At 40.5% G+C, this 27,199-nt stretch overlaps 1 protein-coding gene and 1 long non-coding RNA gene across 3 annotated transcripts; one reads left to right on the forward strand and one right to left on the reverse strand.

Annotated features, from left to right (window-relative positions):
* The first annotated feature begins 1,128 nt into the window (after positions 1–1,128).
* Positions 1,129–10,207, forward strand: LOC121677400. Its single transcript, XR_006020961.1, has 3 exons — positions 1,129–1,236; positions 8,594–8,671; positions 9,443–10,207. It is a non-coding gene; the product is annotated as an uncharacterized LOC121677400 (long non-coding RNA).
* Positions 10,208–10,328: 121 nt separating this feature from the next.
* LOC121724938 (4-trimethylaminobutyraldehyde dehydrogenase A) lies at positions 10,329–25,613 on the reverse strand. 2 transcript variants are annotated; one of them, XM_042111891.1, is made up of 12 exons: positions 25,455–25,613; positions 24,935–25,104; positions 18,440–18,585; positions 18,130–18,259; positions 17,119–17,253; positions 16,066–16,262; positions 14,634–14,774; positions 14,176–14,364; positions 13,475–13,562; positions 12,940–13,081; positions 11,020–11,132; positions 10,329–10,917 (listed from the first exon to the last, which is right to left on the reverse strand). In XM_042111891.1, exons 2-12 carry the CDS (start codon positions 25,083–25,085, stop codon positions 10,823–10,825), a joined length of 1,527 nt encoding a protein of 508 aa, XP_041967825.1. In that variant the 5' UTR covers positions 25,086–25,104; positions 25,455–25,613; the 3' UTR covers positions 10,329–10,822. The 2 variants fall into 2 exon arrangements, with proteins under 2 accessions (XP_041967825.1, XP_041967826.1); XM_042111892.1 differs by lacking the exon at positions 25,455–25,613 and having other exon boundaries at positions 24,935–25,120.
* Between the last annotated feature and the right edge of the window lie 1,586 nt (positions 25,614–27,199).

Raw genomic sequence — 27,199 nt, forward strand, 5'->3', positions numbered from 1 at the left:
GGACTCATCACCATCAGAGATGAGCCCAATGAAGGTGATGTCGTCCGTAAACTTCAGTAACTTGACTAACTGGTGACTGGAGGTGCAGCTGTTTGTGTACAGGGAGAAGAGTAGAGGGGAAAGGACGCAGCCTTGAGGGGAACCGGTGCAGATGGTCCAGGAGTTAGAGATGTGTTTCCCCAGCTTCACATAGGCTACTGATTCTTGTCTTACAGGAAGTTAGTGATTCACCTGCAGTCAGGTACATTCAGGTCATAGGCCTATGTGTCAATACATTAATCACCAAACTATCAGCTAACAATACTGATGGTAATCTATAACTTTTGTGTGAAGTGTGAGTTAATTTAGAAAAAAAAAACGGTCCTATCTCCATTTATTGATAAAAAGCCGCCATTGCGTAGGCTAACAGAGTAAGCCGTTTTTGGGAACTTTGTTAAATTATCATACAGAGTGACTGTAGGCTAAAGGCCTTGGCCACCTCAGATGGCTTGAAGGCTGAAGACATCTGTTATTTCCTGGATCTTATTCTCTTTCTCCTGGATAGTCAGAGTGATTGCCAAGTGCTCTTACAAAAATAACTGCATTACTTCAAGTGTCAAAACTGCCCTGCGTTTTCTTCAGAGTGGTTGTATGCACATCCCACCTCACTGAGGCCAGCAGGACCAAAAAAGCCTTATCAAAGAAAGAAGAGTAGTTGTCAGCACACTGCAATCTCCCAGAATAACTAATAAGTTAAAAACATAATGCAACGTTTCGACCCACAAGGGCCTTCATCAGGCATCGGACAACTACTTTTCTTTCCTTCAAAACTGCACTGTACCTCCAAAAAAACTGAGTAGGCCTATACTGTAATTATTTTTGTATAAGAACAGTAGCCTATCATGGACATAAAAAGAAAACAAGCAAACCAGTGAGCCAAGGCTAAGCTTAGTTAGTCCATGCCCACAACTCTCAGTGCCAAATTTTGCTCACATTGCATTTAAATACATAGACAGTAAAAGAGAGGCATAGCCTGCTGTTCAGGCTATTCGTTTTGACTGGCTGGCTGAGTCAGTGCGGAAGTGGAACACGTGTCATTTTGCCGCGTTTTTTCGTCCTGATATAATATAACAATCTGACCACATCCTATTTGTGACAGCTGTCCTATCCGCGAGAATGTGGACTGTTTGACTAGGCTACATGCCTACCTGGTGGAAATCCAAGGAGGGTCTCATTTACCTCACTGAGCAGAATACGGTGAGTAGCCTATGAAAGATAGCTGGGACTTGAGAAAGCTATTGGGTCATGCAGGAAAACCGGCACGGACTGAATTGCGCTATTTTCAAATGGAAGGATGCGTGGTCTATTATCTAGTCTACTACGGCTAAACGCGTAGGCGTGAGCGCTGTGGAAGCCTGTTAAGTCATTAGATTTTCTGTGTCCTTTTTCTGGAATGAAATCTGGAAATAAATACTTTTTTTCTCATTAAGTTGTGTGGCTTCCTGGCATAGTTGCTGTCCGATTTTGTTTTTAGACCTGGTAGTTGTGTTTGTGTTAAAATCATTGCATATTAGTGATAGATCAATTAACCTATGTAAAACAATAGATGTCCGATTTTGTAGGCCTACTGAAACCTGGAAAGTGGCAGAACGACGTCTAGTTCACGCACACCAAACGCACAACGTGGACTCCGCTCCCAATGCCGTCACGCTATCCGGAGAAATATTCTTCACCGCTAATTTACCAATTTGCGGCCCATTGACTTTCATGAACACAGATTTCTACCATAATTTCCTGTTAAATTAAATATTTCCTGGCGCTATTGCGCTTTACGGCCACCAGATGACGCCATTTCACTGCTTACTTTTACATCCAAAAAAGGCCCGAAGTGTAGTGAAATGCCGCCATCTAGTGCCCTGAAATATGTAATGTAGCCCATTATATTTATTAGAAAAGAAGCGACCGTCGAATAATCTTGTACTTCCTTGACAATTATTCGTGTAATACATCTGATATAATGTGTTTTTATTTTTAAACTTCGTTCCTTCATAAATTGTGGAGTATCATTAAGGTACGTTTTGGAGTGTTATTACTCTGACATTCGACATTAAAGGGACACCAGGCAACGTTTTCGTGTTAATTAATCATCTTCGTAAGTCGGTATATGGTTAAATGACTCATTACGGGGCGAATGAAGGCTCTCTCGCCCGCCCCTACTGCCTGTAGGAAGAATATCCCACTTGCAAGTTCGGTGTATCCTACGCCGCCGACCGAAGCAGGATCAGTTTACAGCACAGAGGCAGGCTAACGAAACGCTAGAGATTGTTGCAAACGAGTGTATAATGGCAGAGCCAGCGAAGAAGCAGCGAAAACCCTTGACGGAAGACGCAAAGATAAGGAAAAGAGCTTCAGACCGAGCGAGGGGGAGTTTCGTAGAGAAAAAGCATCAGGCTTGCCTGGTGTCCCTTTAAACGACCACAAATTTCTGTAATGGGCACAGTCTTAGGGGCTGACACTTTGCATAAAATTTATCCTCACTGCTTAAGCCAAATTCTGTTATTTCTGCTCTATATGTTGAACCAAAATGTAGTTTATTATCGAAGTGAAATAGTTGCTGGAATAATTCAGCGGCGTTAGTTTAACCAAAGCTCGCTCGCTCTGCATTGGCTAATTGGCATGCCGGTGTTACATGGCAACTGGCTCCCAACTGGCTGCGTTGATGACGTTTCACGATTGATGACGAGTCTTTGACAGATGAGGCCTGCAGATTTGTCACTTTCTGATATAAACTAGAAATACAAATATGCATGACATGTTTAAATGTCAAAATTGTCTGTAGTAGGCCTGATGAATATGCCACCCCAAAACCAAACACCTAAATAGCATTAATTACCTCCATGTGCGTATCAAACCACTAATAAATTGAACTGCTTGTATGATCATCAGACGTCTACCTGCTTGCGCCACGAACCAGCTGATGGCACATAGAGAAATTGACTTGACTTGTATGATTACAATATAATAACAATGTTATTGTGATTGTAACGAGTTAACACAGCTGATCATGTTATCTTGCTACCTTGCCCAATCCATTTAGCCATTCAAAGTAAAACGTTTGAAACTTTTATAGTATACTTTTATAAAAAGTTTGTAACTTTTATAGTAGCCTAGGCCTATTGGCTTGGGCAACTGCCAACTGCTGTAGCAGGATAACACGGTAGGTAGTCAGATACCAGCCGTGTTAACGTGCTACAATCATAATAACATATAGGCCTATCTGACTTATTTTAATCGTTTAAGTCAAGTAAATTTCACTATTCCCTGTCATCTGGTTCATGGCGCATGTAGGTAGATGAGTGGTTATCATGCAAGCAGTTTCATTCGGCAGTATAGGCTAGGTTCGATAACCACGTGGAGCTAATATTAGGCTATTTAGGTGTTTATTTTTTGGTGGAATATTCATGGTCCATGCATGTAGCCTAGCCTACTACAGACAATGTTGACATTTAATTATGTCATGCATATTTGTATTTGTTAGTCTCAAATCAAATCTGCAGCAGCCACATCTGTCGAAGACTCTTCAATCGAAACGTCATCAACGCAGCCAGTTAACATAGGTGCCAGTTGCCATGTAGTTCTAACACCTAACACCTGTTCCTGTAGGCTAAATGTGAACTGTCGGCATTTTTAATGGTGCTGAATTATGGAATCCCCCAAAAAGCAACAAGCAAGTTCACAGACCATCACTGGCCTTTTGGTCTTCTTTTTCTATTTCTATTGATAGCCTAAATATTTGTGCAACAACCCATAGGCTAATCAAGCATAGCCTACTTAAAACATGTAAGCGATTCTTATAACGATAAACAATCATTCTGAATAAATAAAACATAATTTTGATGTTACAGACATCAAACCTCGAGTGCAAGTGATTTAACCTCAACATTGTTTTCCCGTCGTTATTTGCCCATTTATAGCCTTAACAAATCACTGAAGAATCGTTGGCGAATGGGCAAAACAGCCTACTTATCACAATTCTCTCATCCGATAGGTGGCAATTTCTCGGAATATTAGCCTCTTCTAATAATTGCATGCGCCTTCAATATGGCACACAAGGAGTTTCCTTACACCAGCATCTAGGAAAATACAGGATATAGGCCTAGAACAGAGAGGACAAGAAGAATAGGGCTTATTTAATAAAGCATTCCTTAAGGACCTTAAGGTTTAAAAAAGAGATGAATTCATTGTCAAATCCACAAACAGTGAGGCTCACCTTCATGTAGGCTATTTTGACCAGATCTAGGCTACTAACGGTGTCCACTTGCTGCTGACTAAACAGTTATCTCTGTCATTGTCCATAAGAAGTGCCTAAATACGACGGAGTATTAGGGCCACACGTGAAGGAAAAAATATTTTTGCCATGACGAGATTAAACTCGACATGTCGACTTTAAAGTTGCCATGTCAACATTAAACTCGACATTTCGAGAATAAAGTTGAAATGTAATATCAACTTTAATCTTGACGTATCGACTTTAATGTCGCCATGTCGACATTAAACTCAACATTTCGAGAATAAAGTTGAAATATCATGTCGACTTTAATCTCGACGTGTCGACATTAAACTCAACATTTTGAGAATAAGGTTAGTTTGGAGAGAGAACGACCACTCGGGACGATTGAAAGGGAGGACGAATGAAACAATGCAACAAGTGCAACAATAATTCAGAGTGTTCGAGTGCAACAATGATTAGACATAGGCCTATATCATGTGGACAAAACATAGAACATATTAACCTACGTTGCTCAGCCAAATAATTTGCTGTTAGGTCCTTATCACGGAGTTACAGGCGATAAATGCGATGGTCAAAAGTAGCCTAAACGTCATAGCGGTCCATTCATTTATTGTAGGCCTATTATTAAAGTGTTGTTTTTCATCTAAATGTTCAACTTCGTGCTTATGCACTAGAGGCATACTAGGCGCTCTCCCCAATCCTAGACTTTCACGTTGCTTGTTTGTAATGGATGCAAAACAGCCCATGCTGAATGTCTATGGAGGGACGAATGAAGCTGTCCTCCCTACCACCCCATGTAGGCTAGTAGCCTACTTTCACACATATGCACACAAAGTGCATAAATAAAGTGCATGCACACATATTCTCTCACGGGATCAAAATAGTAGGCTATGCTTAGGCTACCTGTGTTTCTAGCCTCCTATACATATTGCAGGTGAGACATGGAGAGTGGAGAGTGATGCCCGTGGGTCATGAAGGGCAGTTATTTGGATGTGCAGTGGCCTAAACAGAGTGAAATAACATTTTGTATAGAAACATTATATTATTGGATACATATATTTTTCTAGCTATTTAGCCTAAACGGCATAGTATTTCCATAACTGCGAGACAGCACTTCACGATGACGGCAATGATAGTTAACAGACAAGACGCAATCTATCTGAATATCTGCAATCTATCTGAAATAACACCTATTTGAAGCCCATTTTTCATGTGTGTGTATTAGTGTAGGCTTCATAGCTTAAACTGTGTAGGCTATGTTTAAACAGTGGGGCCTATTGCGAGTTTAATGTCAGCATGACACGTCGAGATTAAAGTAGATATGATATTTCAACTTTATTCTCGAAATGTCGAGTTTAATGTCGACATGGCGACTTTAAAGTCGACACGTCGAGATTAAAGTCGACATTACATTTCAACTTTATTCTCGAAATGTCGTTTAATGTCGACATGTCGAGTTTAATCTCGCCATGGCAAAAATATTTTTTTCTCTTCATGTGTGGCTCTAAAACTCCGTCGTACCTAAATAATGTTCTTTCGTCCGACTCCGAAATTCCCCAGATGATTTTTTTTATAGGCCTAGCCAGTCCCAGTTTAGGCTATGTTATTCCAGCCCACAAAGGGGACGTCTTTGCTTCCGTTGCATCAGTACGTTGCATGTTAGGCGGAGCGATCGGAGGCACCGGAGGCTCGGTGTGGCGGGGATTTCGTTTTTTACTGTGTAGGCTATTCCTGATGACTGAGGGAACACTTAACCAGACAACGTCAGTCAATATCACTGAGGGGATCTGACATAATTTGCTGATAGACATTCTCGAACACGACACTTCGAGAATAAACTTGTGTGAATAAGTTCGGAGAAGTTCAACTTGCCTGGTTAACTAACATTCACTCATTTTGCCATGTCTCTTGCCGGTAAGTGCCTTTCTTATGGGTTATCTCGATTTAAAAACCGTGTCTTCGTCTACTGTGTGTGTGAACTAGCCTACTGCATGTGTGTGTGTGTGTGTGTGAATTAAGTCACCAAGTTATGCTTCCGACGGCAAAAGCAGCGCTGCTTGTTCTTTTATTAGCGATTTTACAGAGCATTCGTTATAGGCAAATATATGGTTATATGTAGGTTATTGCATGATTTACCTGTGTGGGCCATATCTGAGTCGTGCCATATCTGAGTTAGTCGTCTTAAGTTCACTAAAATGCGGGCGACGACACATAGGCAATGGGGAACCATTTTGTTCAGGGGATCCTGTTCGCGGTCCTGACAAATATGGGACGAAAGACTCCCGTTTTCAGCAACGATAGACTTTAATAGGTCCTTGGGTAAAGCTATGCCATTTTTCGGTTATATCTGTGTTTAATAAGTTAACTAGTTGTCTCGGAGCGCATGAAAGTGCGCGCGTCAGGCTCTCAATGGCACAATGGCTACATAGTGGAACTCTCAAAACGACCTATCTGATCAAAATCTGCTGTATTGATAGTGCACTCATCCAATTCATTGGTGTGATTTATGGCGGGGTTGAAACTGATCCCACATCTAAACCACTATTTTGATGAATTGCATAAGCCTATCTGCCTTAAATGCGTTTGATAACGGTGTGAGTTTTGGTTCAAAGTTATTCATGGACTCTTGGGGTTGAAGGTGGAATTGCTTTAGTCCAGGGGTGTCAAACTCATATGGATATACTCCTACTCAGTGGGACGGATTTGTTGGAATGAGACCTTATGGGGGCCCTCGTTGACATGGTCATTATCATTTTTCTGCTTAGGTATCAGAGTGTTGTTTGATTATACTCCTTTGCTGTATTAAATCGTACTGCTGTCATATAGGCTAGGCCTACTGCTCTTTCTCCCATACAATGTGTGTAAGCTGTCGTATAATAACATTTCAGGAATAACATTTCACTCTTAATATAACACCAAATTGATAGACAAAAAGAATATTTTTTTTAAAACTTTATCCAATGTTTCTCGACCTAATTCCCCTCAGATTATACCGACCAACCCCTCTGGCTCAAGGATAGGCCTAGGTTATAGGTTAATAGGCTCTCTGTTCTTATCACACAGATATCTCATGGATGGAAAACTCATTTCATTTCATAAACCACATTTACATAATTTACATTCTTCATACAGGTCTGCGTCCATCTCCACATCCGACCATTCCTCTTGTGGTCTCAGTCTCGCAGCAGGCGCACAAAGCGAGGTGGCCGCACTGCGCACAGCAACATAAAAAAGACGCCGTCTTGTTTGTTCGCGCCCAGACTATCCTACCCTGATTTTCTGTTTGTTCTTGTGTGTGTTCTTGGTCTTGTAGTATTGTCTTAACAATGCTTGACATACTACCAAAATAATAACCATTGATAAATTACACTTTCGAAATTATTTAGAGCGATTTCAGATTAACAACATTTTCAGTATGTCTAATGCTCGAACGAGGGATTTTTAAGAATATCTACAGGCCTAATGTAAATTGGTGGTGCCAGTAGGCTACCGTTTTGAGGTTAATGCACTGTGATGGTGAGTCGCTTTGCATAAACGCGTCAGCAAAATAAGTAAATAAAGTTAGGCCATGTAGGCCTAATATGTAAAAGCCATGACATTAATAGGCTGATAATATTTATCATGAGCAAATATTTAAGTCATGTATGCTATTCAATAGAAAATTGTGCTTAATTGTAAACAGTTTAGTTTTTAAATTGATACATTGATTTCTCACGTCTCAAGTCGTCATGCCGTACATTTAGGCCTTTCCTAGGGTAGGCCTATGTGTAGGCTAATTGATGACATTTGTTAGTTAGCTGGTCGGTGTTTCACCCAGATTCAACCAACAATATTCTATTTCGTGTAGCCTACTTTGAAATGGCATCGGGAAGTCGGTAAGGAAAATTTGCAACTTGAGCTGGGTTTCCATTCAGCGTGTTAATGCATAGGCTGTTTTATCATTCGAAGAATAAGAAATCACGAGGAGAAACACTTGAAATGCGCATACAAATTCGATTCGCTATAATCCATTCAATTTGATGAAAACTGTTTTGTTGCATTACATCCTAGGTCTACATGTTTCCATAAACGTTGCCCTGACGAACTACGTTTTGATCCCACAGCTGTTCATAAGTCTTCTCTCGATTGCGAGATTGTCCATTTTTTGTGGATGGAAACCCACGCAGGCGCACCTTGCTGAACTTGCATCAGCACTAGTCTATATGTGCTAGCATCTTTTATACAACAATTAGGCTAATTCCTACCATTGGCACGAAGTTGTCAAAGTCAAAACTTTATAAGATGGTTGCAAATAACTTGCTAATGAATATTTCCACTTTCCAGCGAGGATAGCCGCAGTTTTCCGGGCATTCTGGACCACCCTGAGACACAGCATCAGAGGGGTCCCTCATCATGATGCAGGTAAAATAGTCTGATTCAAGCAACATATTATTGCAGTGGTTCTCAAAGTGTGGCCCCACTAGTGGGGAACAGGAGGAAATGTGTTATTTTGTGCCTCTTTAATAATGCCTTTCTTTTTTGACAAGGAAGTAAAATAGCCACACATAAACATACAGTACCCTCCAGAATTATTGGCACCTCTGCTAAAGTTGACTAAAACCGGTATAAAAAATAATCTGTTGGTGATTCATTGTAATCTCAAAAAATCCAACCTTGAAGGAAAGCAAATTTATTTTGAGAAAAAGGAAAATCTGTTTAAAAATATTTATTTCTTCATGAGATTTTCCTTTTTGTCAAAATAAATTTGCTTTCCTTCAAGGTCGAATTTTTCCTAATTTTTGTCATTGTGAGATTACAATAAATCACCAACAGATTCTTTTTTATACCGGTCTTTAGTCAACTTTAGCAGAGGTGCCAATAATTCTGGGGGTCAGTCATAAACAGACTGACATATGAATTAAAATAACATCTGATCCAGCGGACAGGAAATGTAGGCTAATGTGGAACCAAGATTTGAAAAAACATTTTGACGGGTTGATGGGGTCAGGTGGGGCTTGAAAATTCCCCTCCTTCAAAGTGGGGAATGACAGAAAAAGTTTGAGAACCTTAACATAATTGTGATTTAGTGTTGCCAGTAGTTACCTTAACAAGGGTTAATTTATACTTTCTTGCATTGATCACCTTTATCACACTTTAACTATATGGTTAACAGAATTCTTATTCTTACCACAGAGACATTGCCACTGTCTGTTGAAGAGACTGACCCTTTTCATGGAAGCTCAGTACAGCCTTTCGTGGATGTGTAACCTGTGTGGTTCAGCCCTGCACACGCCCGGACTCGAACCTGCAAAAGAGCAGCACCTTGAATTGGGAGTCGAGCGTGCTGACAATCGAACTAAAAGCCCAGGCTGCTAGCTTTCATGCCAGCAGCACTTTTGAGGCATCGGAGAGTGAGGCTTACCAAGCTACCAAGCTAAGCTAGCTGGCATCCGTTACAGATGCAGAGGCTAAAACAAGTGCCTTCCCACATCCTTATAACGGAGTTCCCACTCATTTCCATTGAGAACATTTCAAACCTCTTTACCAACAAGAACCTACACATGGGTGTACACAAAATTGGTCCAGATTTTGAGCTCAATTGTTGAAGGAGAAGTAAACCATAAGCTATTCCTATTAGGTTGTGTGAAATTAAGTGGAAACTATCACATTGCAGAAAGTTGCACAACATAACGTTTTCGTGGAAACTACTGGCTGCATGAGAGGGGATCCTGTATGACTATTTCAAGCAGCGGTGCTAGGCATGAGCCTCATGAGCTTCACAACTCAGCTGGCTGGGCTGAACCCATGAACTTTTACTCCAGCTATGTTCCTGAAGGGCATTTCCTGCCAAGCCTTAGTGGACACGGGGTTCCACCATCTCTCTTTTTCGTCCCGGAACACTGCCCTAGACTGAAGAACCTTCTATATAGGCCTACTATACTACTATACTATACTATATAATAAAATGTTTGTTTATTTAAATGTATTAGCAGACACTTTTGTCCAAAATAACATACCATGTTTTACCATGTTTTTTCTAATAAAAAAAAGTGTGGATTCAAAAAATAAACAGGTCAAATAATTTGTGAAACAAATTGTTTTTAATTCAGTTGTGACAAAACATTTCGCATTTCGAAGTGCAAAGTGTCTGCATTTTTTCACATCCTACCAGTAGTAAATAAGAAATGGGATTACAAAGAATATGTGCCCCGCTGATTACAGAGATGACATACTAAAGTGGCTTTCTTTACAAAATATAAAGAATGTAAACAATTTGCTTTACTGATTTATTGAACAATTGGTGTACATAAACAAATGCTTTTTTTTTTATAGATTTCAATTCCCAATTGTAGTCATTATGAGGCACTTAATTCAACCAGACCCCTAAAACATTCTGAATGTACACTACATCAAGGCCATGGGAAAACTGAACTGGGCATAACATTAAAACATCAGGGGGGCAGCTGTAAAAATGGACTAAAACAGGAAATGGAGGGACTTTCTCTATTGCATTAAGGTAGTCACAGTGTCAATGGAAGGGCAGGAGACTTGAGTCACAGTCGGTGCAGATGGTTAGAAAAGGCTATCAACATCTCCCATCTCAACAACCACAGTCTTCAGCTGAGTGTAATACTCAATGGTAACTTGCCCGTTCTCCCGGCCAAAGCCTGTTAAAACAAAAATAAACATAGTAAAAGAAAGTCCACTCCATCTTTAATTATGTTCAGACAGCCAATTGCCATTTTAGATCCACAGCTTTTGTTTTGTACCTGACATCTTGTAGCCACCAAAGGGGACCTCCACTGGGCTGACGTTGTAGTTGTTGATAAAGCAGGTTCCAGCCTGCAGGTTTTCGGCCACGCGATGAGCACGGGCCACATCCCTACAGGTAAGAGGTGATGGAGCTGAGATTAATAGTCCACTTTAAAACAATGACTTGGGGGTACTCTAATAGTTATCAATGAGAAGAGAAGATGAGAAGAATGTATGTGTCAATTGGCTTTGAATAAATATGGAGGAACAAGTACATGGTCTATCCCAGTTTTTCTTTTACTGGACACTGTTACGAACCCCAGGCAAACATGAACCGGACACGAACACCAATTTAATATATTAATATCAGAAAAAGAAACATCTAGGGCAGTGGTTCTCAACCTTTTTTCAGTGATGATGAAATATGTGAAATATTTTTTCAGCCAAGTACCCCCCTAACCAGCGCACAAGAATTACCGCTACGCTTCATCATTAAAACTCCATTGTTTGAGTTTTGACAGGTGATGGTGGGTGGCATGTGACAGGTTGGGTCGAACCATCCTGGTATGGGGGGGACTTCGGGTTTTTAGGATAATGAAATTGAATAGCCTACTGAAAAATAAAATTCATTTTATAAACTTATATTTTCCTGAAATATTTATTAAATAATTGTTATTATTATAAGTATTTTTGCATGGATTTTACTTTTTAAATATATGTATATTTTAAAATCTCACGTACCCCCATTTGAGAATCACTGATCTAGGGTATGTGGGCTTCTGGTGGTGAATGGAATGAAAAAGAATGGTCTGTACTGTGTGTGCGGCCATTTAATTTCCATTTTGAAATGGGAAAACAACTCGTTTCCCGTTTTGAAATTGGACTGCCGAAATGCCGGCAGGAATTGGAGTATGGAGAATGATTGTTATTTAGTAAAGGGAGTGTAGAAGGGAAACGATGTGTGCGTTTGTTGTAGAGGAGAGAGCATGTGAGAGTTGGGATCTCAGTGTAGGGGGGGCGTTGTTCTGGCTTTTGACGGCTGATTTCAATCAACCACTCTGACGTCTCACACAAGCCAAGGCCTCTCTTCTGTTAGTGGTCATGGCGTCCTGGCTCTGCACTATTCCCCAGGCCATTGTTTTGTTGTTGATGTGTTCTCCATACAGGTGAGCTGTAAGGTGGTTGGAGGCAATCAGCCCAATAGGTGCACAGGTCACCTGTTAGAGGTAAAATCATTGCCGCCCCTCTACAGAGCAGCAGACGCTTGTCGGTCATGTTATGTGCCTATGTTGGAAGGCCCGTACACCCGACGCTTTTTGTTGTGGAACTGATTTGGACAATATTTGATTTAATAAACTGTAAACCTTTTGAACGTACTCCGTGTTTTCCCTATCATTGTGTTGTGCTCACAATGTGTGCATAACAGTAGCACAGACTGCCAGAGATGCAGAGGGTTGTCACGGTCATGAACAAGATTCAAGTGCAGTACAAAAGGCCCTTCATTAGTGATACACTGATCTGTTTATTGAAAAAAAAAAATATTCATTATTTAAGCATATACTATTGACATTAACTCATGTGTAACCCATGCCCAAAATATTTCCCAAAATGTGTAGTATATTGTTGCAGTTTATATTGTAGTAGTGTGAATAGATTGTGGGTAATTTTTATCACTCTCAGGATTTCTGTTACTGACACAAAAGATATTTGATGATGAATCATCTACAAACTGAATCATCTTACTCCACTCCACTCATTACACTAACTAATCAATGGCTTCAGACGGTTGTTATGTGGGCACTGAGTGTTTATGTGGTTTTGACATTTGGTATTATGAAACCCAGATATACAACACTTACTCAGACACACAGCTCAGAGGAAAACCGTGCGACAAGGCCTGTAGATGCAGTTGCAGGAGCAATTTTATGGGAACCTACCTAGTGAAGACGCCGGAGGCCAACCCGTAGGTGGAGTTGTTGGCTCTCTGCAGGACCTCTTCCTCCGTGTCAAAGGGCAAGACGGACATGACGGGCCCAAAGATCTCCTCCTTCACACAGGTCATGTCGTCCCTGCAGTTGTCTATAAGCACAGGATTCATTAAACCCATCGTTGCAACAGACACATTTAGACAACACTGGAGAACAACATGTTTTCTTCTCTGAAAACATTTACCACCAACTGTGTTGGCAGTTGATGACAAAGCTGTATGTGACAAAGTTGACTAAAAATATGGCATGTCTATGTCTTGTGTCTGTTTTGTCACCCTCCTCACCATCCTTAATTTCATATACAATCCATCAGTCATTTATTATAAAATAAAGGACGAACAGGACCCATACATAATGCAACGGATTCAATTCAATGGAACTTTCTGCCGCATTCTAAGGAGTAATATTCTCAAAGCATATCTTGTTGACTACTATTGTTGACTGAATACAGCCAACAAGACGACACAGTGAAAATGTTACTCACCCAGCACACATGGAGACATGAAGTAGCCCCCCTTCAGTTTTGGATCACTTGGCATAAACGGCTCTCCTCCACAAAGCACATTGGCACCCTAATATCCAATAAATATTAATGATATGCAGAATTGAAGTGACCAAACATAATTTCAGTTTCCAATAAAACATTGTTTTACACCCCCACTTCATCAATTAAAGACCACAAACATATTTTAGCCAACATCACAGCATTTGATTGCCAAAATCACAACTCTTTGCCAAAATCTGCAGTGGCTTGAGTAGTGTTTTCCCAAGATAGCAATGGATTTAAAAAACAAATAAATAAAATAATTTTTTAAAAAATCACCCCAAAAACTAGGCATTGTTAGCCTGGGTTTTCCCATGCTGCCTTACGCGCGCAATTTTATTCACGCTGCTGGGCAGCCTGGATTCTATGGACTTCGTTTTCACCTCAACGAATGACCCAATAACAGAACGGAGGGAGGGCAGCAAGACGATGACGACACACCGAAGCCGTACAGACGCATTTGATAGACATGCGTAGCGCCCAATAAACGGCTCTGGGAATTCGTAAACCACGTTTCAAATACGAGAAAATGAATGTCTAGCTCCCAGACTCCTTGATGCCTTGCTGCCACCGAATGCCATCTCAGAAGGCAGGATTTTTTTTCCGCTTTGGAGAGAGTGATTATCTGTGTGGAACTGTACCTGTTTCTTAGCCCCGTCGACGTAGGCCAGCACCTTGTCCAGCTGTGGCCTGCTGATCAGGGCCCCCATGCGGGTGCCCTCCAGTTGGGGGTCTCCCAGAGGGATGGCCTTGGTCCTCTTTACCACCTCCTCCAGGAACTGCGGCATGATGTCTCTCTGGACGTACACTCGGGTACCATTACAGCACACCTGACAGCAGCAGATAATCTCTAGTCAAAATTCCCATGCCTACATTTCTGCATTTTCATTTGTTTGTTTGACTTTCAACTCAATCACCATACTTCAAGTCAACAACAGCATCAAAATCACATGGCATTATTGTCCATTCACGAAATTACATAAAATACTTAAATTGCAATGAATATATAGTCATTCAAAACCTCGTCAATCATGAAAAAGGAAATGTCATTGTTCAGAACTTCTCCAGCATTTCTGTTAACTTGTCTGACTTCACGTACCTGTCCCTGGGTCAGGAAGTTAGCCATCAGTGCACCCTTCACAGCGTTCTCCAGCTCACAGTCCTTAAAAATGATCAGAGGAGACTTCCCTCCCAGTTCCAAGGTCACCTGCTTTACCCCTTTAGAGGACATCTCCATGACCTAAAATAGAATGGAAACACACAGCGAGGAGTTTCTTTTTGGTGCTACCGTTGGTCCTGAGTGATGTACCAAAGACATACTCCAACATTAGGCTCTGTAGTGTTCAGACAGACATGAATACTTATGTATTTCAACCCATTGCAATACCCCAAAAATCCCAGCAAATGAATATTTATGACTTAACAAATTCAACACTTTTAGGCTTGTAAAAAAGTTTTCGAAATAAATTTGACCAAGATGTCTTTCATATAAGTGGCTGCTTTACCATCTCCATCAGATCTAATAAAAGCTGAACTGACAACATGTCATCACACGGACCTTGAAAACCGGTCCTACTGAACTCTGCGGTTTCTAAAAGAGATGATAGTCAATAGCATAAAGACCCGTCACGGCTAGCCTACAGTACTCATGCCAGAGGAGGTACAACAGGATCAGAGTGGATCTACATTAGGGCAGACACACCTCTGACTTCCTCCTGCCACTGAATCATGAACAATTGTACATAGATACAGATAGATTTATTGATCCTTTCAGAAATTCATCTTGCACCATCCAGCTCATCAGATAGACAGACAACATACCACAGAACCACTAAACACTTCCACAACCCCACACAACAACAATACACATCACCAAGTATCTCTACATTACAAAATAGTAAAGTGCAGTATCATTAGTACCAGTAGGCTATCAATAGTAAGGTGCAATATCATCAGTGACATTTTAATATTATACCAAAGTGCAGTATTATCATACAGAAAGGATCAAGTTATTTCCCCTAACTTATTCAGCAGTGTAATGCTGGTAGGAATACATGATTTGTAAGCCATTGGCAGCTCTTCTCACAGAGTAGAAGAAACATGTTTGATTATTTGCTGTGAAATGTATCACTATAACTTAACCTCCATGTTCTTCCACCAGAGACCACATCCCAAACATTTTCATAGGGTGTCTTGGTGTTTATCTCAAAGTTGCACAAAGCAGAAAACACAAATCTACTGTCTTTAATATAAAAACTCTACTGTAGTCGTGATGCCACTCTGTAAATTATATAAAAATACTCACAATTTAAATAAAAATTTAGAAATCTATATACAATTCCCAGCTTAACTTAAGTAAACTAACACCACCACTTCATGTATACCACCACAGCCCAATGAACTTGGAAAACCCCTTTCTGTCCAAAGTAGATCATTAAAAAAGCTTCTAGCTCCCTCTTGTGTGTGGGAGTGGTGGTGAACCACTGGTCTGGATAACACATGCAAAATTCCTCTCATGAAAAGTACTTTACCTTTTTTCCAGTTGCGACGCTGCCTGTAAAAGACACCTTAGCCACTGTTGGATGGTGGCACAACAGGGTCCCTGTCTCTGCCCCACCCTGGACCACGTTAAAGAGCCCCTCTGGTGCACCAGCTTCCTTATAGATCTCTGCCAGTATGACTGCTGTGACTGGTGTCATTGGGGAGGGTTTGAACACCATGGCATTACCTGAAAGCCAGATACAGAGACATACAATAACAATTAAAATTAAGCTTGTGGTACTTGCAGGCTAACTGTACCTAAAATAAATCAAACCGTGCCTTTAAAACCGAGGTACATACCGAACAGTTACAGTACACCCCTATTATTTAATAGAACATGCAACATGAATCCCAATAATCACAGACAGATGGGCACTTGAGATGAAGTGCAGTGCCTCATACAACCAAACCAATTATTTTGCAACATTGTAACAAGCAGATCGAACTATAGGTTTGAAAATGCAGTTCATTTCTATCCCTTTAACTCATTGAGTGCCTTTTCCTTCCCATGCGTTGACTGCCAAAAACGTAATATTACGTTTTTAGCTTTTTTTTCAGCTCAAAACCAGGCCATTTTTGTGGGTCTATCACTAGGTGGCAGACTTGCCAGGTCACTTCCCGGAAACTTTACAGACAACACTTCATGTTTCATGAAAGACGTTATATCTCCATTTCTAGAAAAAAAAAACAGCGATTTTGATGAAAACTTGCCACTGTTTAGCTTGGGATTTCTCAGGAACAGAGGTGTGTAGAAATACACGGTTTGCACCCACTGAGTGCTTAAAGTTTCACCTTTCAAACGAGCCATTGTATGTGTTCATAGCTATAACACAGAATATGCTGTGGCTGTACAAAAATCATCAACAATGGTCTAGATTGCTGGCACTCTAGGACAAAGCTTCCCGAAAACAGCTTGGCATTCAATGAGTTAATCTAATACCAGCAGGAGACTATAGTGATCTTGTGTGAAAAAAACATATTTGAAAAAAAAATAATGTGCCTTAGCATGGTATATCAATCAGACTGAAAGTGACTGAACATACCACAAGCCAATGCAGGAGCAGACTTCCAGGCTGCGATCTGGAAGGGGTAGTTCCAGGCACCAATGCCGGCACACACACCCAGAGGCTCACGGCGGGTATATGCAAAGGAGCCGCCTGGGAGCTGGATGTGCTGGCCTGGGAAATACAATGAGGACCAATGAGAAATACAGACACACCTTTTAACATATTAAAAAATATTTTAGAATATTTTAAAAATTACAACATTAAAATAGAAAGAAAAAGGCATCAGTACACTCTAATTTGTGCAAATATCTATTAATGTGTATAGTTTAAAGGTGCTCTAAGTGATGTCATACGTTTTTTAGGCTAAAGCATTTTTTGTTACTTATAGCAAACATCACCTCACCATCTGCTAGTTGCCTGTGTCCTGAATACACTGTAAAAAAACGCGATCTCTGAGGACAACCCAGGCTCCAAAAACGTCAATTAAACAACTTAGGCAAACCTTGCCCATAAAAACATAACAAACTGTTCAAATCACTGACAAAATGCACGTATAGGAGAGTTTCAATTGCATGGGAGGGAGGGGGAAGAAGTAGCGCGCTTGCTTTCTGTTTTGTTTGAACGTCAACAGAAGTGACGTTACCCAGCATCGCTTAGAACACCTTTAAATAGAAATGCATATTGTCGAGAACCAGGCTACAGAGGCCCGTGAGTTAAAGACAGACTCCATACAAGATAAAGGTGTACTCAAACTGGGCACAGTTCACTTGTACCGTGCCCGAGTACGGTTCCCTCCCATTCTTGGTCCGCACTCTCTACACATAATCAAACCGTACCCAGGCATGGTTGAGCTGCTGTGCTCTAGAATTTTAGCATAGGCACGATCCATGCCTGGGTACGGTACGGAGCGATCACACTGGCCAAATGAACCAGATTTTGGGGTTCAAATGTACTCGGGTATGGTACGGATGGCATAGTGTGAGGACGCCCTGACACAGAGATATACAGGTCCATGAGCTAGAGAAGTTTGGCTCTTTGAAAACCTACCTGCCAAAGTTGGGGCAATGCCAGCATAGTATTCTATGGTCTGCCATGATATGTCTATATCCACCTGGGCTTCAGTGATGGATTTTCCATTGTTGACCACTTCCACTCTGGCTATTTCATCTCTGCGCTCCTGTTGAGAGCAGTGGACAATCAAAAAAACGTTAAATTACACATAACAGACTGCGACCCCCCCCCCCCCCCCCCCCCCACACACACACACCCAATATTGCACACATCCCATAAACATAAACACCATGGAGCCATTGCACAATGACTACAACCTCAGGCAGCCTCATTTAAAAACATTTACCCTAATGATGCGAGCTGCTTCCAGCATAATGCGGGCTCTCTCCATGCCAGCCAGCTTGCTCCATTTTAGAAAGGCAGAGTGGGCGCTCTTGATGGCCTGGTCGACCTCCTCCTCTCCACAAGGCACCAGGTCACAGAGCACACGGCCTATAACAGAGAGTGACCAGCAGAATCAATAGGCCAGTCAAGATTGTCCACTCTTGAAATCTCATGATCTGAAAGCTAAGCCTTACAAAAGACAACAAACATGCACATGGCCTGGATTCGCAGCGCAGTGAGAAACACGAGGCATTAGCACTTTCAATGCAAAGCTTTCATGTGCCTTGGAATGATCTCATGAATCAAGCTTCTGTGATTCTTTCCATGGCCCTCAAAAGCAATCATAGCTGTCAACATTGAGCTTTGAAAATAAGGGAGATTTCCCAGGTTTCTCACGCAGAATACGGGAAAATGTCAACATTCGTCCCCCAAAGTTGGAAGGGTTGCAGCAGAGCCATATAAAGGTAGAGTTGCGACAATGGGTGTTCAAAATTCGTTAAGGTCACGTGGTTCATGTAAACTTCAAATAGTTCCTGGAAGTGATTGACAATGGATTAGAATGCATTAAATAGGCTACTGTTCAATGATAGACAGAGCCACGATTTTGGTTAATTGACAGTCAATAAATGCATTGATATACAATATTTATAACACAGTGTAATTATTGTGTAAACTATGTAGTTATCCTACCATTACAACAATATTAAATTAAATTCCAGACCTTATATCTTAGCCTGCTATATAAAGGTGACGTTTTTTTCCGCCCTTTTACGTATGTGTCACTTAATATTAATTTCTGTACAAAAGAAGAGATTCTTTAGAAAACGCAATTGCACCCACCCCATACGTGTATCTAAATTATCGCTATATAAAATAAATGACCTCGTACAGTGACTCGAAAAGCTGTAAACAGTGTTTTTGAGACTGCGTGTAGCCTACAAAAGCGCATGGAGCTCCTGTGAAATTTTGATTGCAACGAGAAACTGTAACACAGCTAGTCTAACATTACTTGTTTGAGCTTTCTACCCCGCGTTTCCTCTGGTAGTCACTGATCTGAGCTAATGAGCGAATTACCTAGCCAAGCCTAGCCTATCGTCGCGGCAGAATAAAAAAAGTTTAAAAGTTTTTTAACATCTCCAGTGTAATGGTGGGCATTCTAAGTTAACCGTAGCATTAGACCTACCTATTTAGTAACCCCATGGTAATGCGAGTGATCATAATAAAATATAAAACGTGACATGTAAGTCCTTCGATAAATAACCAGGATATGAATTCATAAACATGAACAGCATTTTGTCATCGTTTGTCATTCACCGTGCTGTGAACAGCAGATGCTAGGCTAAAGAGCTTGAGATTCAGACAGGTGAGCACCTGGAAATGGTGTGCATTGTGTCAGAAAATAGCAATTTGATCAGTGATCATGCATCATCAGCGCAAGCTTGGTTTGAAACTTTCTGGGGATGGGGATTTTACACGATCCTTCATCACTGGGCTAGCCCTGCTGTGTTAATATGATCTGCTGATGCTAACAGCTGCAGCTCCCTCAAATCTAGGTTCTCTCATGCATAGGCTAGCTTTTGCCAATGAAAATGAATGCAAAATAAAAAAAAAACAGTCCTGCTCCGAACTGAAGAAACGTTTACGTTACCAACAATGTTAACAAACTCAGTTTCACTGCTGCAAGTAGGCCTACAAAGTTGGCTGTAAATATGCTTCGCCATATTTAACGAACCAGCTAGCTTTGTGATAACAAAATCTTACCTTTTGTGTGTTTAGTCCACTGAAAGTTATCCACATATCAAACGATTAAATCCACAGTTATGGAGAAATTGTTTTGGGGAAGCAGTTGCGCTTTATCCCACTTTTGCTGCCCTTTTTAAAATTAAACCACTTAAATCCATAGCCTAGATGAGCATTGCATAACGTTACAACTATGTTGACATGATGGTAAAGCTAAATGCCCAAGACACGTCACGTCATAAAAGTTGTAGGCTACAAACGCAAAAACTTAATGACAGCTCGTTTGTGGTGTTGCCTAGTGCTGCCTAATTGAAATGGTATAGGCAAGGTTTATCTTATATTAGGTTATTATGTGTGGCACATTTATTGGGCTTTAGCCTCTTTTAATTTATTTGATAAGGAACTGATAAAAACTGAGCAGCAGAAAAGCTGTCATAGTCGATACATAAATAGTTTATTATTATAATTAGGTTATTAATACTATTACTTTACTACTATTACTGTTGTTACTGTTATTATTATTATTCGGATGAGCCAATAATGTAAATCTGAGTCTGAAATGTTGGCTACAAACAGTCTGTAACTGCACTGCTGCTATTATAAATTGTTAACTTTCGGGAACTATTTGAGGCTTCCATTAGCCGCCATTGTTGGAAAAAAAATGGAACATTAGCGTCAATGGAGTTGTCGCAACTCTACCCTTATATGGCTCTGGGTTGCAGTATTAGTCCGTTTCGCAATTGCAAGGTCGTGCATTGGTCAGCTAAACAATACCACAAAGTAACCTACTTTATTTACGCCTAACAGCCTATATTAATTTGGTCAACTTTATACAGCCCTAACAAGGCTAAAGTTCTGTAATCGATGCCCCTCTGCGCTGTCATTCTCTCCCCTGCGCAAACAAAATGTGTGCGTTCCAAGTAGCCTATAATGCGTAATTCTTCTTCATAAAGTTGAACAAATGCATTTGGTTATTTTAAAGAAAAATATAAATAGCCTGTCATGCAGTTTATGGGCTACAGTGCAGAGTTGGGAAGTTATGATAGGCCAACTTGGAGTTAATATACAAACAGGGGGAATTCTTTCTCTAGCCTACTTGTAGCTGAGTAGCCTGGTAGGCCGACACAGTGCGTGCGGCCGTACACTCAGGCCCGTCACTAGAAGGCAAGCAAACCAAGCAATTGCTTGGGGCCCGAGCTGGCTAGGGGCCCCAAGACAACGACTGGTTAAGAATAAAATGTAACGACGAACTGTGAGCGCCCCTGTGATAGTCAATGCAGTAAAGTGCAACGACACTGTTACCGGCAATACCGGGATCCCCCTCAAGGGAGCCCCTCTCAGTAGTCGCTGACAGCAGCCAGCCAGCCAGGTTCGTGATCTCTGCTGCCGCGAAAATATAAAGCCTCGGCAGTCATAATGAAGTGGAGTTATGTGTCCGGAAGCCAGAAAAGAAAGAAGAGAAAGGAAGAGGATGACAAGAAAAAAAAGATAGTGGTAAGTGATAAATTACACTGGATAAAATAGCTCTACTTGTCTTGTACAAATGGTGTAATGTTATGTTGCAGCAGGAAGGCTAGCCTAGCAAAAAATGTTTATGTTATGTAACTACCTGCCTGACACCCATGCTGCTTGTAACAAACTAGAACAGTTAGCGCAACTTTTTTTTTCCCGAACGGACGGAATATGGTTACATACTTTAAAAGGGACACCAGGCAAGCCTGATGCTTTTTCTCTACGAAACTCCCCCTCGCTCAGTTTGAAGCTCTTTTCCTTTTCTTTGCGGCTTCCGTCAAGGGTTTTCCATTCCTTCTTCGCCGGCTCTGCCATTATACACACGTTTGCAACAATCTCTAGCGTTTCGTTAGCCTGCCTCTGTGCTGTAACTGATCCTGCTTCGGTCGGCGGGTAGGATACACCGAACTTCCAAGTGGGATATTCTTCCTACAGGCAGTAGGGGCGGGCGAGAGAGCCTTCATTCGCCCCGTAATGAGTCATTTAACCATATACCGACTTACGAAGATGATTAATTAACACGAAAACGTTGCCTGGTGTCCCTTTAATATGTGTATTAACGGGATAAGGAAGACACAGATCTGTTCCAGAATCACTGTTTATCGTATTTAATGACATAACATTGCTATAGCTTTGTAATAGGTTTTGATGAAAGTGTCATAGCTTCTCTGTTATACTAACTATTCGACCGTGATAATCTATTTACCAAATGGGGGTTAGGAAAACCACACGATAAATTCCGTGCATCAAAGCAGACTGGAACATTCATGTCTAGCAGTATTCATGCACGCCAGCTGTTTACTGTCTTTAAAGCACCAGGTGCGTCTGTCTAATTCTCAAACAGCAGAATGCTTAAATGCTATGTTAAGCTACAAGTAGGCCTAGGTCAATGTATAACATTAGCTTGGGATGTTTTTACAGTAAGCATTGGTAGTTGTGAAAGCAGCTGCATCCCATCTAAATATCAAAATATGGAAATGCTAACATATCTTTTCTTTCTCCCTCAAGGTGCTTTGCTTAAATTTCTCAGCCCTCAGGCTCTTCCTAAGGATACCTCCACTGATGAAGGTAGAGTGAATTTCTCTCACTGAGCTGAGCTGTTAATGACCTTTTCCAATATGCTAACAGTGAAATGTTCAAACGTACTTCACAGGTAATTTCAGATTTTTTTTTTTCAATTATTTTCCCAGGTACAACATCAACTTCATCTTCCATTCATGAGGAAGAAGCTGACATTGGATTTTATGGTACGGTGGTGGTGTTTTTGCAAATGTTCAAAATTAATGCACAGTATATATATGCAACAGCAGTATTTGCACTGTCAACATTTTTTATTTATATATAAACTGTATGGCTATGCTGTGGTTCCTGTAGGCTTTGCGTGCGGGGGGCCCCCAAATTCCTTGAAACGGCCCTGCGTACACTATGCAGGTGCCACTGAATCGTGCCCTCACGACAACCACGCCGTCATCTTAAATAGTCTCACTGTCGCCTTCAAGCAAGCAAAACGATGCTTTGAAAAAATCTGTTTCGCCAAAAGGGCAAGGGCAACAGGACAACAGTACAGAAAGTTTACGGGAAAATATTAAAACGGAGACTGCGGGAAAAAAGTTAAAATATGTGAGAAACCCGGAGAAAACGGGAGGGTTGACAGCTATGAAAGCAATTCTGCCCTCAAGTCAAACTGACAGCTCAGCTCACCCAACCACGCCCACTAGTCAAAGTCATTTTAGGCAAGTCCCTCCACTTGGCGGCCATATTGCAACGCTTTTTGGGCACTCATCGGCAGAAATGCGCGTGCGCAAGGCTTCACGACACCAATCTTGCTCCAGCAGCGAGTTCACAATGATTGGCACGATGTCTTCACAACACACCATATGATTGGCTCAATGTATTCACATCACACCACATGATTGGCTCAATGTATTCAAATGTCGACGTTTTGCCGAGGAAGGGGTGGGATATGTGTAGACAACGGCCATATTGGCGTTACAAACTAGCCCCATGTATTTCTATTAGTTCTGTCAAACGATTAAAATTTTTAAAATCACGATTAATCACTGAATTCCTATAGTTAATCACGATTAATTACATATTTTATCATATGATTAAAATTCTATTATTTTGCATATCTGAACTTTCCAGGAGTCCATATTAACAATAAAGCAATTATTGTTTATCTTGATTGGGATTCAAATCAAAGCAAAGCAAGTTACTTTATTAACTGAACTTTAAGACATAGGTCTATTTGATTATTTCGAATCAAATTTCAAAAGATGTGCAGCAGACCTGAGGCAACACAACATATTCTTCAGAAATATAGCTGACACAAACTGAAATAGATGCTACTGCAGAAGTGCATGCACAAAATGTAGGCCTACACACATTATAAAGGGCATAACAAACAGAAAATATTATATTCATACTATATTCATTATCTTTGAGTTCAGTTGAAAATAAGGAACTTTTCAACATGAGTGCATTGCCATTTTATAGGCCTACAGTCAATGGTGCACTGTCACTGCCACACACATCAACACCATTTTAACAAGTTTTTAACAGGCAAACACTGGATGAACAATGGATTTTATGGAGCAGCGACCAAATATAACTGAATCGTGATTTACACGGCTGCAAAGTGCGATGCTGGTGTGCGGAGTTGTATTGAAAAGAATGGAATGTAAATGAATGTCGAAAGCAGAGTGCATCGCAAATAGTAGCAGCCAAAGAGGAATGTTGATAACAGAACAAGTGACGGTGAAAAAATCTAACGTTATTAGTTGTTGCAACAGCATGTGAAAAAACTACAAAGTTTGTTACACCAAAATGAACGTTAATCTCGCGATAAAAAAATTGACGCTGTTAAAATAGGTTTCCGTTAACGCCGTTAATAACGCGTTTAACTGACAGAACTAATTTCTATGGAGGATTTTTTGAGTGCTGTGTCTCCTTATTAGAAAGTCTCTGCTCTAGTTCTATGAAACCGAGTTAATCAATAGGCTAAATCATTTCGCAAACTATAGGTTATAAATCCCACATGGTGAAAACTCCATCTCCTAGATCACCATAAATCTAGATACGAAAAGTTAATGAATAACAATAACATACTGTTGTTCTTCAATCTTTTAAAACTCGTTCTGTGTTTCTGTGACTTTTTGAAGGCTATGTGGGTGGTGGTGTAGGCTATATGTTAAGCAGATCTTACCAGTTGCAGGTTCGTACACAGGTTCAGCATTCTTCACGTCCTTTGGTTTTACCCTGCTACCATTCCAATAATTCAGCGGCTCCTTAACCACTAGTGTACCCGTGGAGACGTTGCAGAACTCGGGGAGCTGAAGAAGAGGTTTCTGTGCCATTTTCGGTTAGACTAGATACCTATATCAAAATGTGATTCAACAGGACTTGGGTGTAATAACAGTGTCATAATGTCGAAACGCAAGTCCAGTTCACTGTTTCCACAAGATTAGAATCGAGTGAACAATTCGAACACATGAAAGCAAGGCAATAGGCTACTACATTTCACCTTGACAAGTGAGTATTTGTTCAGCTGGGTTGGTTGAAAAAGAACTGCATAAAAAGGTAGGCATAGGAGACCATCATTGTTTCAATTCATCGTAGGCTAAGCTGCAACAATGTTAACATGCAGGCTATCTATCGCTAGCCCGCGTTTTTTAGGAAATAACGTGTAGCCTACTTTCTGAATTTACAAAATGAATATTTCATACCTTTCCTCGTTCGGCGTGTGGTTGGTAAGACAGTCCCTGCCCAAGAACAAAAGTGCAGGAATGTGCACTCCGTTGCAGTACGCTATGAAACGCTCACTTTAGGGTAGGCTAACGTTTGTTGGGGAGGATCCCAAGTCCCAACATAGGCTACTTGCATAATTCTGGGGCGGGAGTGCGAGGCGAGCGAGAGTTCAAACCAGATGGAAAGCATGTGATGGACAGATGGAGTAACCAGTTGAAAATTAGGTTGCTTGATAATGCCCTATTTCTTAATACTGTCATATTGGTCGGGAATGTAAAGTGCATACCGGTATGTTTGTATCTGGCAAAAATCCAGGTTGAGAGAGACATTTCCCTGACCGCAGTAAAATGTTGCTCAATCCTTGAACTTGGCTTCTTTTCTGCATGGTCAGCATGTGCACCCAATACACGTTGCAAAGTACCAAATAGAAGTACAATAGGCCTCTACTCTCCACCTTTACTCGAGATAAAACCAACACTATGCACTCATGTCAGAAGTTTCAGGCCGATTTTGCAACGTACGTATTTGAACGTATTGACCTTTTCATCCACTTGCATAAATTCAGGAGACTTCTGCCTGCTTGAGAACTTGCCATCCCCTTTCCCTCTTGAAAGATCAGAGAAATTATGTAGCCTACATGATGTAGAATAGAGTAATGAGTGAGTAGAACAATGGGGGCCTGTGGTGCAAAATCCACAAATGTCCAACACTGCACATTGAAACATTGAATGTTGCCACGCCGTTTCCCCATTGTTTCCAATACTTTCTTTTCTGAGAGGAAGATGGATCAAACATATATAGGCCTAAATAAAGAAAAATGTATTTGCTTTGTGCACCAAACAGCTTGTGTCGTTGCATCCATAATAGTTTTTTATTATTATTTGAAATGTGACGGAACAAATACAAGTGCAAGTTGATGCCATAAAATCTTGTGCAAATCTACACTATTCTCAGCACTTTGCTACATGCATGCACAACATATAATTTCAACACATTTGTTTTAGAATAAAAAGGAAATTCAATGGAATTTGGTCACATTTTTAATATATTTGATTTGACCAGTTCTTTCCCTGCAAATAACCACAAAGATATGCAAAATATGTGTTACTTTTTAATATATATATAAACCAGGGCTGTCAATCGATTAAAATTTTTTATCTAATTAATTACATACTCTGTGATTAATTAATCTAAATTAATCGCATATATGATTTTTGCTGTGAAAGTATTTTAAATATTTAAATTCAAATGAATCATTGAATAATCAGCATTAGTGATATTAAGGTTCAAAAACTCTTTTATTATTATTTTAATAATGGCCATAATAATCTATGATATGACCTAATATGCTGAGGAAATAAATTCAAAAGTGCTTCTGGAAGAAGTTTTTTTTATCACATACATTGCAGAGGACTTTATATTAATCAACACTTTATTTTGATCAACACCATCAAGCCGTTTTTGAAAAGTAAATGTTCCAATCAATGATGTAGGCAGCACATTTTCTTCTCTCTCCTTCATTTTACAGTCTAATGGTTACTGACTACAACGGCTCAGTCAAAGGTTATACAGAATCGATTAATCTGCGTTAATTTTTTTAATCAGTTATTTTTTCTCAAATTAATTAATCAAAATTAATCAGTTATTTTGACAGCCCTGATAAAAACATAGCTGCTAGGTAACAAGGCCGGCAGAGAGTAAAAGGGTGAACAGCATGTCAAAG

This window comes from Alosa sapidissima, chromosome 12 (assembly GCF_018492685.1).
Source record: "Alosa sapidissima isolate fAloSap1 chromosome 12, fAloSap1.pri, whole genome shotgun sequence".
Classification (NCBI taxonomy): Eukaryota; Metazoa; Chordata; class Actinopteri; order Clupeiformes; family Clupeidae; genus Alosa; species Alosa sapidissima.